At 43.5% G+C, this 21,933-nt stretch overlaps 1 protein-coding gene across 3 annotated transcripts in view; it reads right to left on the bottom strand.

Moving 5' to 3' along the window:
* Positions 1-21,933, bottom strand: part of GPR137B (G protein-coupled receptor 137B) — a 66,681-nt gene that overhangs the window by 21,054 nt on the left and 23,694 nt on the right. For all 3 annotated transcript variants that reach the window (XM_514290.9, XM_009441710.5, XM_009441709.5), the window contains exons 2-5: positions 19,373-19,422; positions 9,523-9,745; positions 8,138-8,287; positions 4,262-4,390 (exon numbers count right to left, since the gene is read on the bottom strand). In XM_514290.9, coding sequence (XP_514290.2) covers positions 4,262-4,390; positions 8,138-8,287; positions 9,523-9,745; positions 19,373-19,422 — 552 coding nt within the window. The remainder of the gene's footprint in view (positions 1-4,261; positions 4,391-8,137; positions 8,288-9,522; positions 9,746-19,372; positions 19,423-21,933) is intronic.

The following is a 21,933-nucleotide window of genomic DNA, read 5'->3' on the forward strand; positions in this document are numbered from 1 at the left end:
CAAGCTACCACTGACTTTCTTCACAGAATTGGAAAAAACTACTTTAAACTTCATATGGAACCAAAGAAGAGCCCACATAGCCGAGACAATCCTAAGCAAAAAGAACAAAGCTGGAGGCATCATGCTACCTGATTTCGAACTATGCTACAAGGCTACAGTAACCAAAACAGCGTGGTACTGGTACCTAAACAGATATATAGACCAATGGAACAGAACAGAGGCCTCAGAAATAATACCACACATGTACAACCATCTGATCTTTGACAAACCTGACACAAACAAGCAATGGGGAAAGATTTCCTATTTAATAAATCGTGTTGGGAAAACTGGGTAGCCATATGCAGAAAACTGAAACTGGACCCCTTCCTTACACCTTATACAAAAGTTAACTCAAGATGGATTAAAGACTTAAACATAAGACCTAAAACCATAAAAATCCTAGAAGAAAACCTAGGCAATACCATTCAGGACATAGGCATGGGCAAAGACTTCATTCTAAAACACCAAAAGCAATGGCAACAAAAGCCAGAATTGACAAATGGGATCTAATTAAATTAAAGAGCTTCTGCACAGCAAAAGAAACTATCATCAGAGTAAACAGGCAACCTACACAATGGGAGAAAATTTTTGCAATCTATCCATCTGACAAAGGGCTAATATCCAGAATCTACAAAGAACTTAAATTTACAGGAAAAAAACAACCCCATCAAAAAGTGGGCAAAGGATATGAACAGACACTTCTCAAAAGAAGTGCAGCCAATAAACATGAAAAATATGCTCATCACTGGTCATTAGAGAAATGCAAATCAAAACTACAATGAGATGCCATCTCACAGCAGTTAGAATGGCGATCATTAAAAAGTCAGGAAACAACAGATGCTGGAGAGGACATGGAGAAACAGGAACGCTTTTACAATGTTGGTAGTGTAAATTAGTTCAACCACTGTGGAAGACAGTGTGGCAATTCCTCAAGGATCTAGAACTAGAAATACCATTTGACCCAGCAATGCCACTACTGGGTATATACCCAAAGGATTATAAATCATTCCACTATAAAGACACATGCACATGTACATGCACACGTATGTTTACTGCAGCACTATTCACAAGAGCAAAGACTTGGAACCAACCCAAATGTCCATCAATGATAGACTGGATAAAGAAAATGTGGCACATACATACCATGGAATACTATGCAGCCATAAAAAGGGATGAGTTCATGTCCTTTGCAGGGACATGGATGAAGCTGGAAACCATCATTCTCAGCAAGCTGACACAAGAACAGAAAACCAAATACCACATGTTCTCACTCATAAGTGGGAATTGAACAATGAGAACACATGGACACAGGGAGGGGAACATCACACACTGGGGCCTGTAGGGGGGTGGGGAGGTAGGGGAGGGAGAGCATTAGGAGAAATACCTAATGTAGGTGATGGGTTGATGGGTGCAGCAAACCACCACAGCTCATGTATACCTATGTAACAAAACTACACATTCTGCACATGTACCCCAGAACTTAATATATATTATATAATATATATAATATATATTATTTATATTATTATATATAATATATAATATATATTATATATTATTTATATTATTATATATAATATAATATATATTATATATTATTTATATTATTATATATAATATATAATATATATTATATATTATTTATATTATTATATATAATATATAATATATATTATATATTATTTATATATTATATATAATATATAATATATATTATATATTATTTATATTATTATATATAATATATAATATATATTATATATTATTTATATTATTATATATAATATATAATATATATTATATATTATTTATATTATTATATATAATATATAATATATAATATATATTATTTATATTATTTATATTATATATAATATATAATATATATTATATATTATTTATATTATATATAATATATAGTATAATAATAAAAAAACAATGATGTCCATCAATGGATGAATGGGTAAGCAAAATGTGGTCTATCCATACAATGAAATATTTATTTGGCAATAAAAAAGAATTAAGTACAAATATATGTTACAACGTAGACGAATCTTGAAAAAACATTCTGCTAAGTGAAAGAAGCCAGTCAAAAAACCCACATGCCATATGATTCCATTCATATGAAAGTCGAGACTAGGGAAATCTATAGACACAGGAGATTATAGTGGCTTATGCCTGGGGGTAGGGCAGGGACAGAAAGGAAATGGGGAATGACAGATGATAGTATGGGGTTTCCTTTTGAGATGATGAAAGTGTTCTAAAATTGGCTGTGGTGATGGTTGCACATATGTGAATATCCCCCAAACCACTCAATTATACACATGAAATGGGTGAATTATGTAAGTGAGTTACATCTCAATAAAGCTGTTTTTAAAAGACAAAAAACAGCCAGGAGTTTGAGACCAGCCTGGGCGACACGGCTCATGCAAGTAATCCCAGCTACATGCGAGACTAAGGCAAGAGAATCGCTTAAGCCCAGGAGGTCAAGGCTGAGGTGAGCTGTGATGGTGCCACTGCACTCCAGCCTGGGGGACAGAGCAAGACCCTGTCTCAAAAAAGAAAAGGATAAGGACAGAGATTCTCAAACTTTACAGTTCATTCAGATCACTTGGAGTGCTTATTAAAAATGTACATTCCCAGAACCTACCCCAGAGATTCTGGTCTGGGTCTCCAACATGACCTAAGAATCTTTACACCAAGCGCCCTGACGGATTCGGATACAGATGGTAAAGAGCCGCACTTTGAGTATCTCGTTACCTAGACTCTGAAGTTTGGCTCTAATCACGCCAAGTTTAGAGACCTGTTTGTACCAAATGAATTATGGATACAAATGTTAGATGACATTTTTAAGAAATGCCCCACCTGCAGTGTAGTCCTTTAAAGTTGAAGGGTTTGAGTTATAGATTTCCCCCCAAGAGTATTAGACTTTTTTCCCATGTAATTACAGAAGTTATAGATAGGACTATTAGGTCATCTATATTAAGAATATAATTTCTTCTCAAAACCTTATGATGCCAGAGAAAGCTACAGTGTAGCACAGGGATTAAAACCATGAACTCAGACGGGTGCGGTGGCCCACGCCTGTAATCCCAGCACTTTGGGAGGCTGAGGCAGTCGGATCACCTGAGGTCAGGAGTTTGAGACCAGCCTGGCCAACATAGTAAAACCCTGTCTCTACTAAAAATACAAAAATTACCCAGGCATGGTGGCGTGCATCTGTATTCCCAGCTACTTGGGAGGCTGAGGCAGGAGAATCGCTTAAACCCGGGAGGTGAAGGTTGCAGTGAGCTGAGATCGCGCCACTACACTCCAGCTTGGGTGACAGAGCAAGACTTCATCTCAAAAGAAAAAAAAAACAAAAAGCAAACAAACAAAAAAAACCACCATTGACTCTGGAACCAGAATGCTTGGTTTGAAGCCCGACGGCTTCCAAAAACAAGATAAAAAAACAGGTCAGTCATCTGGGTATGAAATAAGAACTGTGAATTATTGGAGGACATTACTCATCTATGCCTTCTTCACCACCCGCTCTTTGTTCACATTGCCCCAAATCCACTCACTGTACTTTTCTATGGGTTTCATAGATCAGTAAGTCAAAAAGCTACCACTAGTTTGTGTGGCTGGAATAATTTACGGAACAAGGCTCCCAGGTGGTTTCTCACGCTACTTGGTTTTGCATTTTCTGTCCTGTCCCATAAAGACATTCATATAAAGTTGGTTGAACAGCAATGTGACCAAACTAGGGGAGCAGGTTTAGCATTCCTTACAATAATGTTTCTCATTGCCCTATCCTCCCATTCCCTAGTCACCATCCGGCATACTATTTCCTATGAGTGTTCTCTATTTCCTATTTCTGTTTCTCTATTCTCTATTTTCCTTTGCTATGAGAGAAGCTTCTATACTTGGTTCACAGCAAGTCCAAGTCTCAAATACTAATGAGGCAATGTTGCATTAAAAGAAATAGTTAATCACTTTCCCCAGGCCTTAAGATGCAACTTATAATAGTTTCATTTCTTTTGTAAAATAAAACTAAGCTGAAAACCATTTTCCCTCAAAAGATAAGGGAAATGAATGTCTCAATAAAACAGTCAAGGAAACTTTTCATACCACCACAAAAGGAAGAGTCTCTCTTCTGAAAAGTGAAGAAAAAGTTCTAATTGCAGGTTCCATGATCAGAATTAGGAGACATTTTCTTACAAATATAAAATGGTTTACTTACAAGGTCCTTTGTAGGATTTCTAACTCGGAAGAAATAAACGACTAAGGTGGTAGGTAAGAGTTCCCAAACAAATAACACCACTCCAAATAATACGTATCCAGCATCTCCCAGCTGATTCTTCAAATCTGCCTGTTAGAAACAGACAGGGAGAGTCATCAGACCAAGGGAAGAGGAAATAAATTTGATTGACTCTTTCTAATGTGAACAGAGAATAATTCTAATACTATAGTACAATTCATTCCCCTATATTTTAGAATGTACTACCGAATATACTATATTAATACTTCTATTTAAAGTATTAAAATATAGTATAGTGCATTCTCCTAAAATATGCACATTGAAGTCAGATAATAGTAATGGTCTAGACCTCAGATAGGGATTATTTAAACCATATGGGATAAATGATTGTCTTCAAAATATTCAAAGACAGAAACTTCTAACCTCTGATGTTTTAATATTTCATGCCCCCAAAACTCTTAAGTCCAAATTAACACTCTCACTTAAATCTAAGCTGATTTTCTTCAACAACTGAATAGTGAGAAGGTTATGTTGCCTCCTCCTAAATTCTTGAGAGCAGCATACAACTATTATCCCTTAGTCTCATCCCTAGGATAAAGAGGTCAACTTTCAAATGTTTCTTCACATAAACCATATCCTGTTGTTTACCCTTTAAAGCGTACTGTAGGCTAGCTTGTCTAGAAAAACAATCCACAGAGCCTAAGGTGTTTGGTATGAGGCCCAGTGAGATGGCCAGAGAGCTTGGTGGAGCAGTGTTCTCTCTTCAGAACAGACAGAAGGTTCGTGAGGAAAGCACATGGTTGGGTCTGGGCAATAGTAAAGGCCCAAACACCTAAACTTAACCCTTTGGCCTTCTCTATAACATCATACTTAAAGCATGGTGACCAAAACTACACATGCTTCTTTCAGAAAGATCACTCTCTTACTTCCTCTATATCACATCTCCATCATGTGTTCTTTTTTGATTCTGCACAAGTAAGTTATACAACTGTGGTCATTTGTTTTGCTTGCTCCTAGATTATTTTGGTGGCAACACACATCTAGATAACCATAAATATCCCATAAAAATAGAAGAATTTTAAAGATTGTCATATTTTAAAACCACTGCAATTATAACTTTTATATATATATATTTTGTTTGTTTGTTTGAGACAGGGTCTTGCTCTGTCACCCAGGATGGAGTGCAGTGGTGCGATCACAGCTCACTGCAGCCTTCAGCTCCTGGGCTCAAGTGATCCCTCCAAGCAGCTAGGACTACAGGTGTGCACCAACATGCCTGGGTAATTTTTTAATTTTAATTTTTTATTTTTTGTAGAGATGAGGTCTTGCTATGTTGCCAGGGCTGGTCTCAAACTTCTGGCCTCAAGTGATCCTCCCAAAATGCTGGGATTACAGGCCACTGCACCCATCCATAATTTTTTTTTGTTTTTAAGTGAAAGCAAGATTAGGAAAGTAAAGAAAGAATAGCTACTCCTCCATATATAGAATTTATAGGCAGAGCACCCATGCATTCTTAATTGAAGAAAAACTGAAGTAACTTTGTTAAAACCAAATCTTTGTTATTTAATGGATACAGAGTTTCAGTTTAGGAAGATGAAAAAATTCTAGAGATGGATGGTGATGATGGCTGCACAACACTGAATGTACTTAATACCAGTGAACTGTACACTTAAAAATGGTTAAAATAGGGCCAGCCAACGGTGGCTCACGCCTATAATCCCAGCACTTTGGGAGGCCGAGGTGGGCGGATCATGAGGTCAGGAGTTCAAGACCAGCCTGGCCAATATGATGAAACCCGTCTCTACTAAAAATACAAAAAAATTAGCCGGCATGGTGGCGCTTGCCTGTAATCCCAGCTACTCAGGAGGCTGAGGCAGAAGAATCGCTTGAACCCGGGAGGCGGAGGTTGCAGTGAACCGAGATTGTGCCGCTGCACTCCAGCCTGGTGACAGAGAGAGACTCCGTCTCAAAAAAAAAAAAAAAAAGGTTAAAATAGCAAATATTACGTATATTTTACAATACAAAATCAAATCCTTTGTGTATTATGATTGTCTCTAATTAATCATTGTTTAAAGTTTAGATTTTCATATACTTGATTTCCTCAAAATAGTGCACACCCTTAGCAGTGCCTTGCCCAGCTTTCTGCCATCCTGTGTTTGTGGTGTTGGTTTGGGTTCAGAGATGTGGTTTTAATCCTTTCTAATTATAACACAATTTTACCTTGTCCTCACAGGTTTAGCTTATCATGATCATTTTATTCTTTCTTCCACTGTCTAAATCCAGCTCAGGGTTTGAGCACTATTGAGATGTTAGAAGATTTATAGATGGTTAGGTATTCAATACTTTTCCAAGAAAAGCTAAGGAACCTTTGCCAATCAATCTAATAAATGTATAATAGAGAAGTTACATTTCTTTATTGTTAATGGCTAATCTGTGTGTCTCTTTTCCTTAGTGGACCATAAAGCTCCCAAAGGGCAGGGAATGAGTCTCTTCGGTTTTGTATCCCTGGCACTTTGCACAGTGCCCAAGCTAAGGAAAAAAAAAATGCTGTTTGTCAAATGAGTGAATGGTGGTTCATTCTCATTGTTGCTTTGAGTTTTTGTGAGCATGGATGGCAGATGACATTTCACTACCTTTGTTCATTTGCTTTATGACTCGTAACTTATACATTTATAGAATGTATTTTTAAAAAGAGTATCATATTGCAACAACTAGTGCCATGAGCTTTTATAAAACTTTAATATCCTCAGTCACTTTTGTCCAGATTTTCTCAAATGCTGTGTACGTGCTCCATTAAAAAAAAATTCACTCCCTGAGGATGATGACAAAAAAAACAAAAACATTCTCATAACTTCATAGTCCTATGTATTTTCTAAAATCTGAATACAATTTGCTTAATATCTGCAAATGTCACCCTTTAATAATATCATCTTACATTTATATGGAAGCACGTTAAAAAAATTAAGTACTGGCTGGCACGGTGGCTTACACCTGTAATCCTAGCACTTTGGGAGGCCGAGGCAGGTGGATCACCTGAGGTAGGAGTTCGAGACCAGCCTGGCCAACATGGTGAAACCCCATCTCTACTAAAAATACAAAAAATTAGCCAGGTATGGTAGTGGGTGCCTGTTATCCCAGCTACTCTGGAGGCTGACGCAGGAGAATTGCTTGAACCTGGGAGGCAGGTCGCGCCATTGCACTCCAGCCTGGGCAACAAGAGCGAAACTCCGTCTCAAAAAAAAAAAAAAAAATTAAGTACTGCTTAATAAAAGCCCTAAGAGGGAGAATGGAGTGCAAAGTATGTGTGTACACATGTATGTGGATACATACACACATATATGTAATCTCCTGGTTTTCTCAAAAGGGAACAAGGCAGGTGCTGTGATCCCATCTGACAGATGAGTTCAGATGCCACACAGGGAAGTGACCTCTCAAGGTCACTCAGTCATTCACCAGCAGAAACAAGGACCATGGACTTCTCTCCCATGTGAACCACTGAAATGCAAACATAGTCGGCCCTCCGTATCAGCGGGTTCCACATCTGCAGACTCAACCATCCACGGATCAAAAATATTTGAAAATAAAAAATACTAATAACAATTAAAAATAGAAATTTTCAAACAATGTAGTATAACAACTGTTTACATAGCATTCGTGTTGTATTTGGTATTGTAAGTCATCTAGAGATTAATTTAAAGTATACAGAAGGATGCGTGTAGGTTATATGCAGATACTACACCATTTTATATCAGGGACTTGAGCATCCAGATTTTGGTATTTTCTGGGGTCCTGGAACCAATGCCTCGAGGATACCAAGAGTCCCTGGTCAGGTGACACCTCCTCAGCGCCCCCACTGACCTGGTCTGATACATTGTACCAGTCATAATCAAAGGAATGGACGCTCTTGTTCTGAGAAAATGACAGGATGAACAGGTTGTAGCAGGCCCGAGAGGTGTAAAGCAGTATCACGGTGACACCGATGGCAGTCACTTGACACACGGAGGAGCCCTGGAAAAGAGGGAGCAGAAGGTATGGGACACTCCAGGTCCAAGACACCAGCCCCTTCCCCAGCCCCCACCTGCTATCAGTCTGGTAAAGCCCTTTGGGATCTCAGGGCACTGTGATCTTGTTGGGTCTTCCACCAGAGTCCTTTTCACACTCCTTCTTCCTACAATTTCAAGTGTCTTCATATGGACCCTGGGACTTGGTTTGGAGATGCCTTTAACAGGGTTAAAATATGCACCATTTTCCCGTGGCCTAGAGTGTACGAGCAAGAAAGTCAGATGGCTTCTTTGCTAAATCTCTGATGGCCACTGCTCAGCTCCAAGAGGATCTTCTTGGCTTCTACACACAGCAGGTGGGCCCGGGGCCAGGGCCTCTGGCTCAAGGAGTCAAGTAAACAATCTCAGAGGGACAATGGCTGGGGTAGAGCTCAGGACGGCTCTGTCTGGAATCTTTGAGGCCGGGAATACAGGAGCCCTAATGTGACTTTGGACTTGGAATTACCTGGAAATCAGTGATTTGTGCCCCACGTTATGAAGCTATCAATTTCCAAAGACAGTTAAAAGACCCCTGGCTCAAAATGGATAGTTAACATGACCAAAAAACTAAAACTGACTTTTGAGTACTGTATTAGACAGTCATTAACTAAACCTAAGATATTATTTTCTTTTGCCAGTAGTGCTTTGTTAGCTTGTGTGCCATAGGGGTGAGCTCAGTGGTATTCTGACAACCTATGATTCAACCCTTCCTATTAAAAACCACAGTTCTGTTGTTAAAAGCCTTGAGTAGTGCGGGCGCGGTGGCTCACACCTGTAATCCCAGTACTTTGGGAGGCCGAGGCGGGCGGATCACAAGGTCAGGAGATCGAGACCATCCTGGCTAACACAGTGAAACCCCGTCTCTACTAAAAATACAAAAAATTAGCCAGGCGTAGTGGCAGGCACCTATAGTCCCAGCTACTTAGGAGGCTGAGGCAGGAGAATGGCATGAACCTGGGAGGCGGAGCTTGCAGTGAGCCGAGATCACCCCACTGCACTCCAGCCTGGGAGACAGAGTGAGACTCCATCTCAAAAAAAAAAAAAAAAACAAACACCTCGAGTAGCCCCTGTGTGGGAGACAATAAAGTGGAGAAAGTCAAGGCAAAATCAAGTCTAAAATTCATCAAAATGTACTTTTGCAAACCAGGAAACTCTTTTTAGAACACGTTTCATGGGAGGGATCTTGACCACATTTCCACCTACCTTGGACTCCAAGTAAATGTTGGCTAAGGACATCTTAGAGATTTTGTAGAGACAGATGGAGAGAGAGACGGCACACAGCACGAAGAGCGTGTCATTAATGGCCACTCGCACAGAGACGATAACCTTCCTCTCCCAATTTCCCGTCTTTACCAGCACAGCACAGGTTAAATTCACCAACAGGAAAACAAGGCTGATGAAGAGGGAGGCCAGGTAGAGGGGCAACCTGGAAGGCATGAGAGCAACTTGTCAGCTGCACATCCCAGGTCAGTCTAGAAGGACACTGAGATGTGTTTTGGTGAACTGCTAGAAGCAGACACACCAAAGGTGACATTTAAGAGCTTGGACTTTGGCAATAGACATTCCCAGATTCAAATTACAAACTGACCCCAAATTATGCCTCTGGATGGTCCTTCACCTCTCTGAACCCCACTTTCCCCATCTGTGGGATGTTGTGAGGACTGAGAGCTCACACTCGTTGGCTGGCGTGGACACTCGCTGAGCGCTCCCTACTCACAGTGAAGAGTGGAGAGCACAGCTCGGGACGGCGTTTTACAGACATTCTGACAACTCCACATTGTTAGAATTAACTTAGACAAAATGCAACCTCTTTGAGCCTTGGTTCCATCACTTGAAAATAAGACTACATAATACCTACCTTATGTATAGGTCTTTTGTGGGGATTAGGTGAGATAATGAATTTGTATAATGCATTTTACCCCCAAAAGTCATTATTGACGTGGAGTCCAGAGATCACTCACTAATGTGATTAAAAATCTGCCACAGGCCGGGTGCAGTGGCTCACCCCTGTAATCTCGGTCCTTTGGGAGGCCAAGGCAGGTGGATTGCTTGAGGTCAGGAGTTCAAGACCAGCCTGGCCAACATGGTGAAACCCCGTCTCTACTAAAGATACAAAAATTAGCTGGATGTGGTGGCACGCACTTGTAATCCCAGCTACTTGGGAGGCTGAGGCAGGAGAATCACTTGAACTGGGAGGTGGAGGCTGCAGTGAGCCGAGATCGCGCCACTGCACTCCAGCCTGGGGCACAGAGCGAGACTCAAGTCTCAAAAAAAACAAAAACAAAAACAAAAAACTGCCTCAGCAACTACCCAAGGATCAACAGATGCAAAACTCTACTTCACTGGCCATTTTTAACCTGTAGTTTCTCAGAGCTACACACTTCCTAAGTGACCTGTGTAAAATCTATGGAAAGACTAGGACATGGAAACTGGGATTCTAGTCCCAGCTCTAGACATGCCACTGATGATAAGTCGGTGGGTAGGGAGAGGGAGGGGGTAGAGAGAGAAAGAGGCAGACAGAGAAAAAGAGACAGAGAGGGGCAGGGGATATGGCCCAAAGAGACCTTGGTTCCAGCCCACCCAGGTCCATGCCCAGCTGCAGTTTTATTTCCTGCCCTCAGATTCCAGTGTGACATAACAACCCCCCACTTACTCAGGCTAATCTGAATGGCATTTTATGTCTTGTAATTAATAATTTACCCACTGGCAAAATCTCTCACATAACTTTCAGAACCCAGTTCTACCAAAGAACTTTGTCTACCCGGCTCCTGCTCATCCTCTAGATCTTAGCTCAAACAACACTGCAGCAAACACACCCCTGACCCTCCCTGTACCTCCTCACACGCACACACACCATGGGTACACAGGCAGTCAGGTTTCTCTGACATCTGCTCTCCTGGTCCCTCGTATTTTAACTTCACAGACTTATCACAGTTTATAACAAAACAGACGGGCGACCATCTGATCAATGCCTGCGTCTCCCTAGACAGAAAGTCCCGTGGAAAATGAGACTCTCCATTTCCACTCTCTCCATCCACACTGTAGGTGGCAGGGTCTCCATGAAGAAGGTTTAAGAGGGAGGGAGGGAAGAAGGAAGGAGTCAGTCCAAAAAGCATGACGTCAGCTATCAAGGGCTGCCCTTTTATTTCCTATGAATGCTCTAAGCACAGTAGCTGCTAGATCTTCCCCTGGCTAGTGGGAAAACGACCCGTCATAGGGGAATTAAACAACTTTCTGAGGGAGGCGGAAAGGACTGCAGGCTTCTCCCTGCACAGCCCTGTGCTGGAGGCTGGCTGCTCATCAGGCTCGTGCTGAGAGAGTGGGATGAAGACGAGCGGGCCCCCAAGCAGCTCAGGGGGCAGGAAGGTGCCACGGTAAGGAACGTGTGTGCCCTGGAGGAGGGACAAAGTACTTGCATCGGAGAGATGAGCGAGTCCGACATGCAGGAGGGGACCCGCCACCCCAGCATGGCTGCAGTGGGAAGGGAACAGTGCCCCCCACCCCCCAAGAGCTGTGTGATGATGGAGAGCGCTGTGAAGTCTTAAGGATTCGACCTCATGTGTCATGATACACTCAGAGCTTTTCAAACAGAAACGTTAATGATTTGCCATGGACAGATTCTTTTCCAGGCCCTGATCGCTGAGCAAGGCCCCTCACTCTCTCATGTCACAGGCCCTGCTGTTCCCTCCGCACCTCCAACCTCTTCCCCACCAGACTGTGGGCATGAGAGGGGCAGCCCCACCCTCCCACATCCCCAGCCTCAAAATGCCATGCCGGGCTCCCACTAAGTGCCTATCCTTCAATTCTATGACACACTCTTTGCTTCATGTTTTCATGTTTCCACGGTCAGGATCATCTTGCACTATGGAACACTGTGCATTCAACGTGGGAGTGTTTCTTCTCTTCCTGGAACCTGTTGTAAGGCCCTTGGTGTAGGTCAGAATCAGGAAACTGAAATTTGCGTGCGACCTTCAGCCAGTCACCTAACCAAGCAAGCCCCGCTGCTTCCTCCTCTCTAGAGCTGGAGGTGTTCCGTGTCAGTCTCTTGGGGCCATGGAGTGGGCCAGGGAAATAATGCCTGTGGAGCTTCGAGGGCAGCGCCTGGCTTACAGGGAGGTATTACGGTTTTCATGGGCTCTGCCCCATGTTCTCACAGTGATGGGGGAATCAGGGGAGGGGGGTATGGGCCAAAGGAGCTGTGGAGAGAGACAAAGGCAGGGCCGCTTGGGAGTTACCAAAAATCTGTATTCCAGATTCTCAAAAGCCCTGCTTTTATTGTTTTATCCGCTGTGCTTTTGTGAAGAGCACTAGATGGAAACAGCCAGAACCCACGTGTACACACACTCCATGCAGCAGCCTCTGGGGAACGCACTGTCTGGCCACTTACATTGTCCAGATGATTCCTCGTGGGTGCTGTTTGAAATACAGTTGACCCTTGAGTAATACAGGTTTGAACTGTGTGGGGCCACTTATGTACGGATTTTCCTCCACTGCCACCCTTGACACAGCGAGACCTTCCTCTCCCCTCTCCTCCTCCACTTACTCAGCATGAACACAATGAGGATGAAGACCTTGATGATCACCCACTTCCACTTAATAAGTAGAAAATTTGTTTTCTCTTATGATTTTCTGTATTTTTTAAGAGACAGCATCTCCCTGTGTCACCCAGGTTGGAATGCAGTGGCACAATCATGGCTCACTGCAGCCTCGAACTCCTGACCTCAAGTGATCCTCCCGTCTCGGCCTCCCAAAGTGCTGGGATTACAGCTGAGAGCCACTGCACCTGGCCTACACTCTTCCTCAGAAAATATGCTTGTTTCTGTAGCTTCAATCATGACTTTTATATGACTGAGTTCAAACATCTTTTGTCTCAGGCCATGCCTCTGATCTGAGTTCCAGACTCATTTCCCTAACAGCCTGCCATTCGGAGCCCTGCCCCCTCAAGCCAGCATGTCCCAAACTCAATTCCCAATGTCCTTTTTTTCTGAGTTGGGGTCTTGCTCTGTCATCCAGACTGGAGTACAGTGATGCAATCCTAGCTCACTGCAGCCTTGAACTCCCGGGCTCGAGCGATTCTCCCACTTCAGCCTCCTGAGCAGCTGGAACTACAAGTGCATGCCACCGCACCCAGCCCCAGTGTCCCTCTTCTAGCACGCCTCTAAGTGTTCCTATTTCTGTTAAAGGTGCCATAGCTTTTCATAGACTCTAACTGTAATGTTCTTCTTTGATTCCATCCACCCCCTATATAATCCTTTGTCAAGATCAGTAGATTCTTCATTCCCACTCTATCCATGCCTCCTGTGCCAGCCTCACACAGTCTCATGCCTCTGACCAGAACTCATGTAGTTTCCTAATTCATCTTTGCCCTAAAGCCCCACCCCGCATCTTCCAGAACCCAGCACTCAAGAGGCAGCTCAATCTATGGACAGGCTGCATGCTAATCAAGCTGGTCGACTCCATGTTTTAAACATGTCCAGGTGTCTCCACCTCCTGTCTTTCTGCAAGCTGACTTTTCTGCCTGGAACCTTCCTCCTTCTTGATTTTTATCTATCAAATCCTATTCTCAGAGCCTTTAGGAGGCTTTGTTTAGTCTACTAAACAAAAGCCTGTTATTATCTTAGGAAAGGAGGCTGTGTTGGGAGATTTAAAACAATATGGAAAAATATGTGTGACCTAACATCAAGTTAAAAAGTCAGGATGCAAAATCGGAAATGCAATATAGATATCAACTTTGTCTTGGGAAATCTGTATAAAAACCTATAATGGAATACATCATTGTATTTCCTTAGGGCTGGAGGGGGGTTTATGTTGGGAGGAGGGAAAGTTCAGTGGACTTGCTTGCTTGCTTTCCACATGTCTATATTCACAAAATGTCTATCTTTTTCTACTGTATAATTTTTTTCCTAATATCCTTGTTATCACTTTTATAATGCAAAACCATCTTGCAAAACAAGTTTTTTTCCCTCTATGCCTGCAGCTGTGGTAGAAAGGGAGCGATCTGGAGGTGTGGCGAGAGAGTTTTCAAAGGGGGCCAGAATAAACTGTATCAAAAAAGTATGTTTCCACAGAAACAGAGTTTTGTACACTGCCCCCAATACTACTGCTTTTTAACCTAAACCATAGGGCCAGGATAAACAGCTCATCCTGGCATGATGACAGAAATGACCCAAAGAAATAAAACAATCAGTGTGACCCAGCATCTGGGAAGACCACATTGCTTGTGGGACCAGAAGGATCAGTGCTGCTGGTCAGCAAATGCAGGGATGAGGCGAGTCTTCAAGGCAGCCAACACAACAGTGCCCGACACCTCCTACTGTGAGAGGACAGAAGCAAGGGGTAAAGCATTGTTTAAATTTATCTCCCAATACCATCGATTCCTTCCTTCCTTTCTTCCTCTTTCCCTCCCTCCCTCCTTCCTTCCTCTTTCTCTCTCTTTCCCTACCTTTCTCTCTTTCCCTTCCTTCGTTTCTTCCTTTCTCTCTCGCTCTTTCCCTCCCTCCCTTCCTTTCATCCTTTTCTTTCTTCTCTTTTTTTTTTTTGAGACAGGGTCTTGCTCTGTCACCCAGGCTGGAGAGCAGGAGTGCAATCACAGCTCACTGCAGCTTCAACCTCCTAGGCTCAAGCGAGTCTCTCACCTCAGCATTCCAAGTAGCTGGGAATACAGGCACGCACCACTACGCCCAGCTGATTTTTTTTATTTTGTAGAGATGGGATCTTGCTCTGTTGTCACGGCTGGTCTTGAACTCCTGGGCTCAAGTGATGCTCCCACCTCAGCCTCCCAAAGCGCTGGGATTACAAACATGAGCCGCTGCTTTTTCACTTAAAGAAAGGGAAAAGCATGCCAGGCATGGTGGCGTGTACCTGTAATCCCAGCACTCTGGGAGGCTGAGGCGGGAGAGTCGCTTGAGTCCAGGAATTCAAGACCAGCCCGGGCAACATAGCAAGAACCTGTCTCTAAAAAAAAAAATTTTTTTTTAATTAGCTGGATGTGATGACATGCACCTGTATTCCCAGCTACTCAGGAAGCAGAGGCAGGAGGATCGCTTGAGCCCAGGAGATTAAAGCTATAGTGAGCTATGATTGCACCACCGCCACTGCACTCCAGCCTGGGTGAGACCTTGTCTCTTAAAAAAAAAAAAAAAAAAAAAAAAAAAAAAAAAAAAAGGAAAACCTGGCTCACTGTATTTTTTACTTATTTTAAAAAATCACAAAGCTAGAGGGCAAACAGTTGGAAATGATTACTCCCATGCCAAATGTTCACATTTCTTAAACCAAATAAATTAAAATACATAGACTGAGAAAGAGAAAGCCTGAATTAAATTGCCTTCCACTCCAGCAAAACTCTGAGCTAGCAGATGTGGGAGGGTAGAGGTGATTTTAAGTGAAAAATAAAGTGGTTCTTGGCTGAGTTGAATATAAATTATCTTCAAAACCAGTGAATTACTACAGGAATAGATTGGAGTGGAAAGTTTCAACTAGTTCTAGACTAATGGCTCATGTTTTATTTCAAGTGAGTTATGATTAAATGAGGGAAGCCAATCTATTTAGAAGCCAACATACCAAAGCATCTCAAGGGAGAGATTGTGGCCTGAAATGTCTCTAGTGGCATCTGGTTTAAGAGAACTGAGGAATTCTATAGATGAGACTAAAGATGTGCCTACACAGGAATAACTCCTAGTATTTCTTTATATTTGGCAACAAAATCACTAGGACTGCGTTAATAGGCATGTCCCATTGAAACCTCACCCTCCTGTTTCAAGGAACTCTCCAACTTCACTGGCCTAAACATCTCACTTTTTTTTTTTTTTTTTTTGAGATGGAGTTTTTGTTCTTGTTGCCCAGGCTGGAGTGCAATGGCGCAATCTCGGCTCACTGCAACCTCAACCTCCTGGGTTCAAGTGATTCTCCTGCCTCAGCCTCCCAAGTAGCTGGGATTACAGGCATGCGCCATCATGCCTGGCTAATTTTTGTATTTTTAGTGGGATTTCACCATGTTGGCCAGGATGGTCTCGAACTCCTGATCTCAGGTGATCTGCCTGCCTTGGCCTCCCAAAGTGCTGGGATTACAGGCATGAGCCACCGCGCCGTCCCAAACATCTCACTTTTAACATCTGGATCCAAATTTATTTCTCCCCATCTTCTCCCTTCATTTCTGCGAATCCCTTCCCAATAAAATGCAGCCATACATGTCAGCGCAGCCTGTCTTTGAGGTACACTTTGGCTCAAGGATCAAGCAAGGACTGCCCCACGCACATATCTTCTCACCCGAAGACCCCAGTCCCCGTGCTCAGAGGTTGAAAGCTTTTTAAACAATTTCCTTTCTGACCAGTGCTTTTATATTCCACCTCTAGAAGACATCTAATTACCCCAGCCTCAACTGCTTCCGAGATAAAATCAGTTCCACGGTGCGATCAGACAGAATGTTCTCCTCCTATGCCCATCTTCACTCATGCTTTGACCTACATTTCTGGCTGGGGGGATGCAGGGCAAAGACTATAGATGCAGAGGAGAGTAACTATCTTGTTACTGGAGAAGAGAGGGAACTGTCTACTTGTACTTTATACAGGTTGAACATCCCTAACCCAAAAATTCAAAATCCGAAATGCTCCAAAATCTGAAACTTTCTGAGCATCAATCAACATGATGCCACAACTGGAGAATTCCACACCTGACTTCATGTGATGGATTGCAGTCAAAACACAGTTACAACTGTTTTATGCTGAGTTATTAAAAATGTTGTATAAAGTTGCCTTCAGGATATGTGTATAAGGTGTATCTGAAACATAAATACATTTCGTGTTAGATTTGGGTCCCATCCAATCCCCCCATCTCTCATTATGTATACAAAAATATTTCTTTTTCCTTTTTTTTTTTTTTTTTTTTTTTGAGACAGAGTCGCTGTGTTGCCCAGGCTAGAGTGCAGTGGCATGATCTCCACACACTGCAATCTCCACCCCTTAGGCTTAAGCGATTCTCCCATCTCAGCCTCCTGAGTAGCTGGGATTACAGGCACCTGCAACCACACCCAGCTAATTTCTGTATTTTTAGTAGAAACGGGGTTTCACCATGTTGGCCAGACTGGTCTCAAACTCCTGACCTCAAATGACCCACCTGCTTCGGCCTCCCAAAGTTCTGGGATTACAGGAGTGAGCCACTGTGCCCGGCCTGTATATGCAAATATTTCAAAATCCAAAAAAATCTGAAATCTGAAATATTTTTGGTCCCAAGCATTTCGGATTAGGGACACTCAACCTATACTTTAAATTGCTCTCCTTGGGACCAACATCATTTCATAGTGGATGCTGAAGTTCCACCTGAGCCTGGTAGAGACGTGAACTGAGCCACATACAAAGCAGTGAAGGGAGACAGCAAGATCAGGTGAAAAACAAAACAAAGCCCGGGACGGTGAGTCTTGGGACTTGTATCTTGGCCCAGGCACCTTCACAGAACTTTCTGAACTTGAGAGAAACCTTCTGAACTGGTTTCCTTGGATATAAACTCAGGATTAAACTATTACACCTTCAGAATTTTAAGTAAAAAGTCTTTACGTATTTTTAGATGATATATATTTAAATAAAATATGTATACGATTTAACATATTTTAAAAAATGACAAAATAATTTTTCATTTTGACCCAAGGAGGCAATGGCCAGAGTCACCTTTTCAGAAATGTTTGCCGCTGGCAATGGAGTTCTCCCGGGCAGAGACGCCAGAACCCCTGGACTCACGCTGCACCCCCTCGCCTCTTCCAGAGGCCTGCTCTCCTCCCCCAACCCCAGTCAAACCTGACTATTCTTTTTTTTTTTTTGAGATGGATTCTCACTCTGTTGCCCAGGCTGCAGCACAGTGGTACAATCTTGGCTTACTGCAACCTCTGCCTCCTGAGCTCAAGTGATTCTCCCACCTCAGCCTCCTAAGTAGCTGAGACAACAGATGTGCGCTACCTCGCCTGGCTAATTTTTGTATTTTTAGTAGAGACAGGGTTTCACTATGTTGGCCAGGCTGGTCTCGAACTCCTGACCTCAAGTGATCAGCCCACCTTGGCCTCCCAAAGTGCTGGGATTACAGGCGTGAGCCACTGTGCCCGGCCAAACCTGAGTATTCTTTAAGCCACTGGTTCTTGGCCTTAGGAAAGTCATAGGCCTCTCCCCTCTGGGGAGAGCTACGAACCCCTCCATAGAAAAATGCAGATCCCCCTCCTCACATAACTTAAGAGGTTCCCTTCCAGATTACACTCTGGCACAAGCCTCTCTTCCACAAAATGTCCATGCCTCCCAGTGTCCATGTTTTTGGCATGTTGCACATCCTGCTCTGCCTGATTCTGCAAGCCTTTGTGTTAAGCCATTGTTACAAATATAGACTGTCCACTTCTCAGCTATAACACATTCTTCCTCCTGGTGCCTAAATGAGCACTGAATGGTCAGAACAGTATTTCTGGATGTGGATGGATACCCTGCAAGCAGCTGTGCAGCAACTTAGGGTTCAATGGGCACTGAAGTTCTGGAAAACAAGGAGCCGGAGCCTACCAGCAGCTGAGACAAGGCGGGTAAGGCCACCAGGTGGCAGGCTGCAGGGGCGAGGCCCTGCCACAGCTGCACCTGCACCTGCATCTGTACCTGCACCTGCACCTGCACCTGCAGTGGGAGCGTGGGAGGTGCGGGATGGGGAAGGGGGAGCACCTGGCAAAGCACTGCATCTTCAAGGAACCCTGTTTCCTTCTGCTGAGGCTCTTAAGTGCCTCAGGAAGGTTTAGAGGCAACATACACCTATTTTATTCCCATGTATTTCCTCCTGTTAGGAAAGGCACCAGGCTCTTGTTTCTGAACTGGGTAAGTATGATGCAAGTCCCCATGATTCATGAAGTCATGATCTGATGACCTGACCCTTACCGGCAATGCACATGATGTGCACAATGTGGGCAGCCAGCCAGCAGGCAGGACTGTTTCCGGTGGCTCACAGAACAGCGATGTGTGCAAACCCCAATGGAGAGATGAGATTCATGTGTCGGCACTTTCCCCTTCTACCACAGAAAGAGATGCCCTGCAGTACTTACCGGTATTTGAGTAATTCTGGAGAATATTTTGACTTGGCTTTGAAAATCACCTGCAACGACAGAAAAGCATGGCAGGTTGGGGTCCAATATGTTGACAGAACCAGACTGATACCATCACTGGGAATTCCTCTGCCCCTTCATCCCCCAGCGCTGGGCACGTTTTTTGTAATTGAAATGTCCACATTTGTTATGCCAAACATTTCTTATGTTGCACATACAGTTTTAATAGTAAAGGAATTCGAACATGGTTAAAAAAGAAAACAAAACTAAATGTATTACTAGTCTACCATGGCCAAGTACTTCTGTTCAGATTCTTTTTTTTTTTTTTTTCCGAGACAGAATTTCACTCCTGTTGCCCGAGCTGGAGTGCAATGGCGCCATCTCGGCTCACTGCAACCTCTGCCTCCCGGGTTCAAGTGATTTTCCTGCCTCAGCCTCCCAAGTAGCTGGGATTACAGGTGTCACCACACCCAGTTAATTTTTGTATTTTTAGTAGAGATGGGGTTTCACCATGTTGGCCAGGCTGGTCTCGAACTCCTGACCTCAGGTGATCTGCCCACCTCAGCCTCCCAAAGTGCTGGGATTACAGGCGTGAGTCACCACACCCGGCCTTAAGATTCTTATTTAAGATAAACAGTCCACTCTCTTTATTAGAATTTTTGCTGGCACCAAATTAGTAAGTGTCTGCCTACCCAGGCCTGAAACTTTGCAGTACATTTAAAATAACAAAACATCTTTGGACAAAAGAAGTATCAAATTGGACTGTTTTCTGAAACAGAAATATTGCAGACTGGCATTTCTCAAGCTCTTTTCTAAGTCTTCACAATTGCTGGATTGCCCACACACACTGGATGGCAGAGAGCCTGGCAGAGCCTTCGAGAAGGTGAAGAGGAGGCAGAAGGTAGGTGTCCACGCATGCTTCCATGCCCCAGACAAGGAGGCTGCTACTGCTACAGCACGTGCTGGAGATTCAAGCAGGGGCTCAGGCTCATGGGGATCTCAGTGGGGGGTCTCTGGGGACTAGGGTAGCCTGTGGAGCAGTTACACATGAGCACATGGATCCCTGGTGTTTAACAGGGTTGCAATACAGTACTGGGAGAAGGAAAGAAAGGGTGTGGAAGACTGGAGGAGAGAGGACAGCTTTTCAGAAACAATCTGTCAAGCATCTGAAGACCCCCATTCCAGCAAGTCTGGACTCTTTGACCAACATCTCTCCATTCTCCTGCCGCACCCCCTCATCCCCCAGCCCCTGGCAACCACCACTGTACCACTGTACCACAAGTACCACCGTACTCTCTGTTTCTATGAGTTCTAACTTTTTGGATTCCACATATAAGCGGGATCTATTTGTCTTTCTGTGACTGGCTTATTTCACTGAGCGTAGTGTCCTCCAGCCACGTTGAGTAAGTCCTGGGGAGCTCTCCTACAGCGTGGTGACTACAGTCAGTAACAATGTATTGTTTACTCGAAATTTGCTAAGAGAGATCTTAAGTGTTCTCACCACAAAGCAAGGGTGGGCAACTATGTGAGGTGATGGATATGTTGTTAACTAGCTTGATTGTGGGAATCATTCCTTATGTACATGTATTATCCAAACATCACGGTGCACACTTTGAATATATTCCGTCTTTGTCAATTATACCTCAATGAAGCTGGGGTGGGGAAAGAAGACTTACATTCCCCACTTGCAAGCAAACTGCTCTCCATGGAGTTCCTAAACCTACCCTCGGCCTCGGGGCCTTTCCTCCCACGGCCCCCTGAAGCTCCTGAACCCCGGTGCTCAACGTGCATACCCGCCTGGTCCTCCTCTCCCTCATGAATCCCCCAGTCACATCTACTCTCCGCTGCTTCTCAGGGAGGAGGCTGAAATGGGAGGATCGCTTGGGCCCAGGAGTTCAAGACCACCCTCACCAATATAGTGTGAGGCCTCAGCTCTTAAAAAAAAGTACCATAAGATAATGATTTTATGACGGCCAGGCACAATGGCTCACGCCTGACCTCAAGTGCCCCACCCACCTCGGCCTCCCAAAGTGCTGGGATTACAGGCGTTAGCCACTGTGCCCGGCCATTCCTAAAGATTTCTAAGTAAGCACCTCTTCCCTTTTATAACCTCCTCCGAGCTTCATAGGTGAGGCTTCCAACCTGCTAGAAGAATTATTTGGTTCTGCTATGAGTTTTCTCTCTGTCATAAATCCTTTTTGGAAGTAGGTAGGAGGTAAGGATTTACACCATATATACATTAAAATATTTTTCTCTGGTAACGGCACAATAGATGGCTCAGTACAGTGACCCTTCTTTAAAGGAGTCCTGGTTCCGCTTTATCTGACAACCCACCACGGGATTTTAGGCAAGACACGTCACCTTTGGTATTTCTCTGACATCCATAAAAAGAAACGTTACCAAACAACCTCTCTTAGAAACAAGAAATAGATTAATACGTGACTCCAAAGTTCCATTACAAAATATGCTACTGATTTCACGCAACACAGAACAATGCCTTTCTGTTAAACAGTCCTGAGGGATCTTGCTTTTAATAACTGAGGCTTCTTCACAAATGCCAA

Source organism: Pan troglodytes, chromosome 1, assembly GCF_028858775.2.
Source record: "Pan troglodytes isolate AG18354 chromosome 1, NHGRI_mPanTro3-v2.0_pri, whole genome shotgun sequence".
Classification (NCBI taxonomy): Eukaryota; Metazoa; Chordata; class Mammalia; order Primates; family Hominidae; genus Pan; species Pan troglodytes.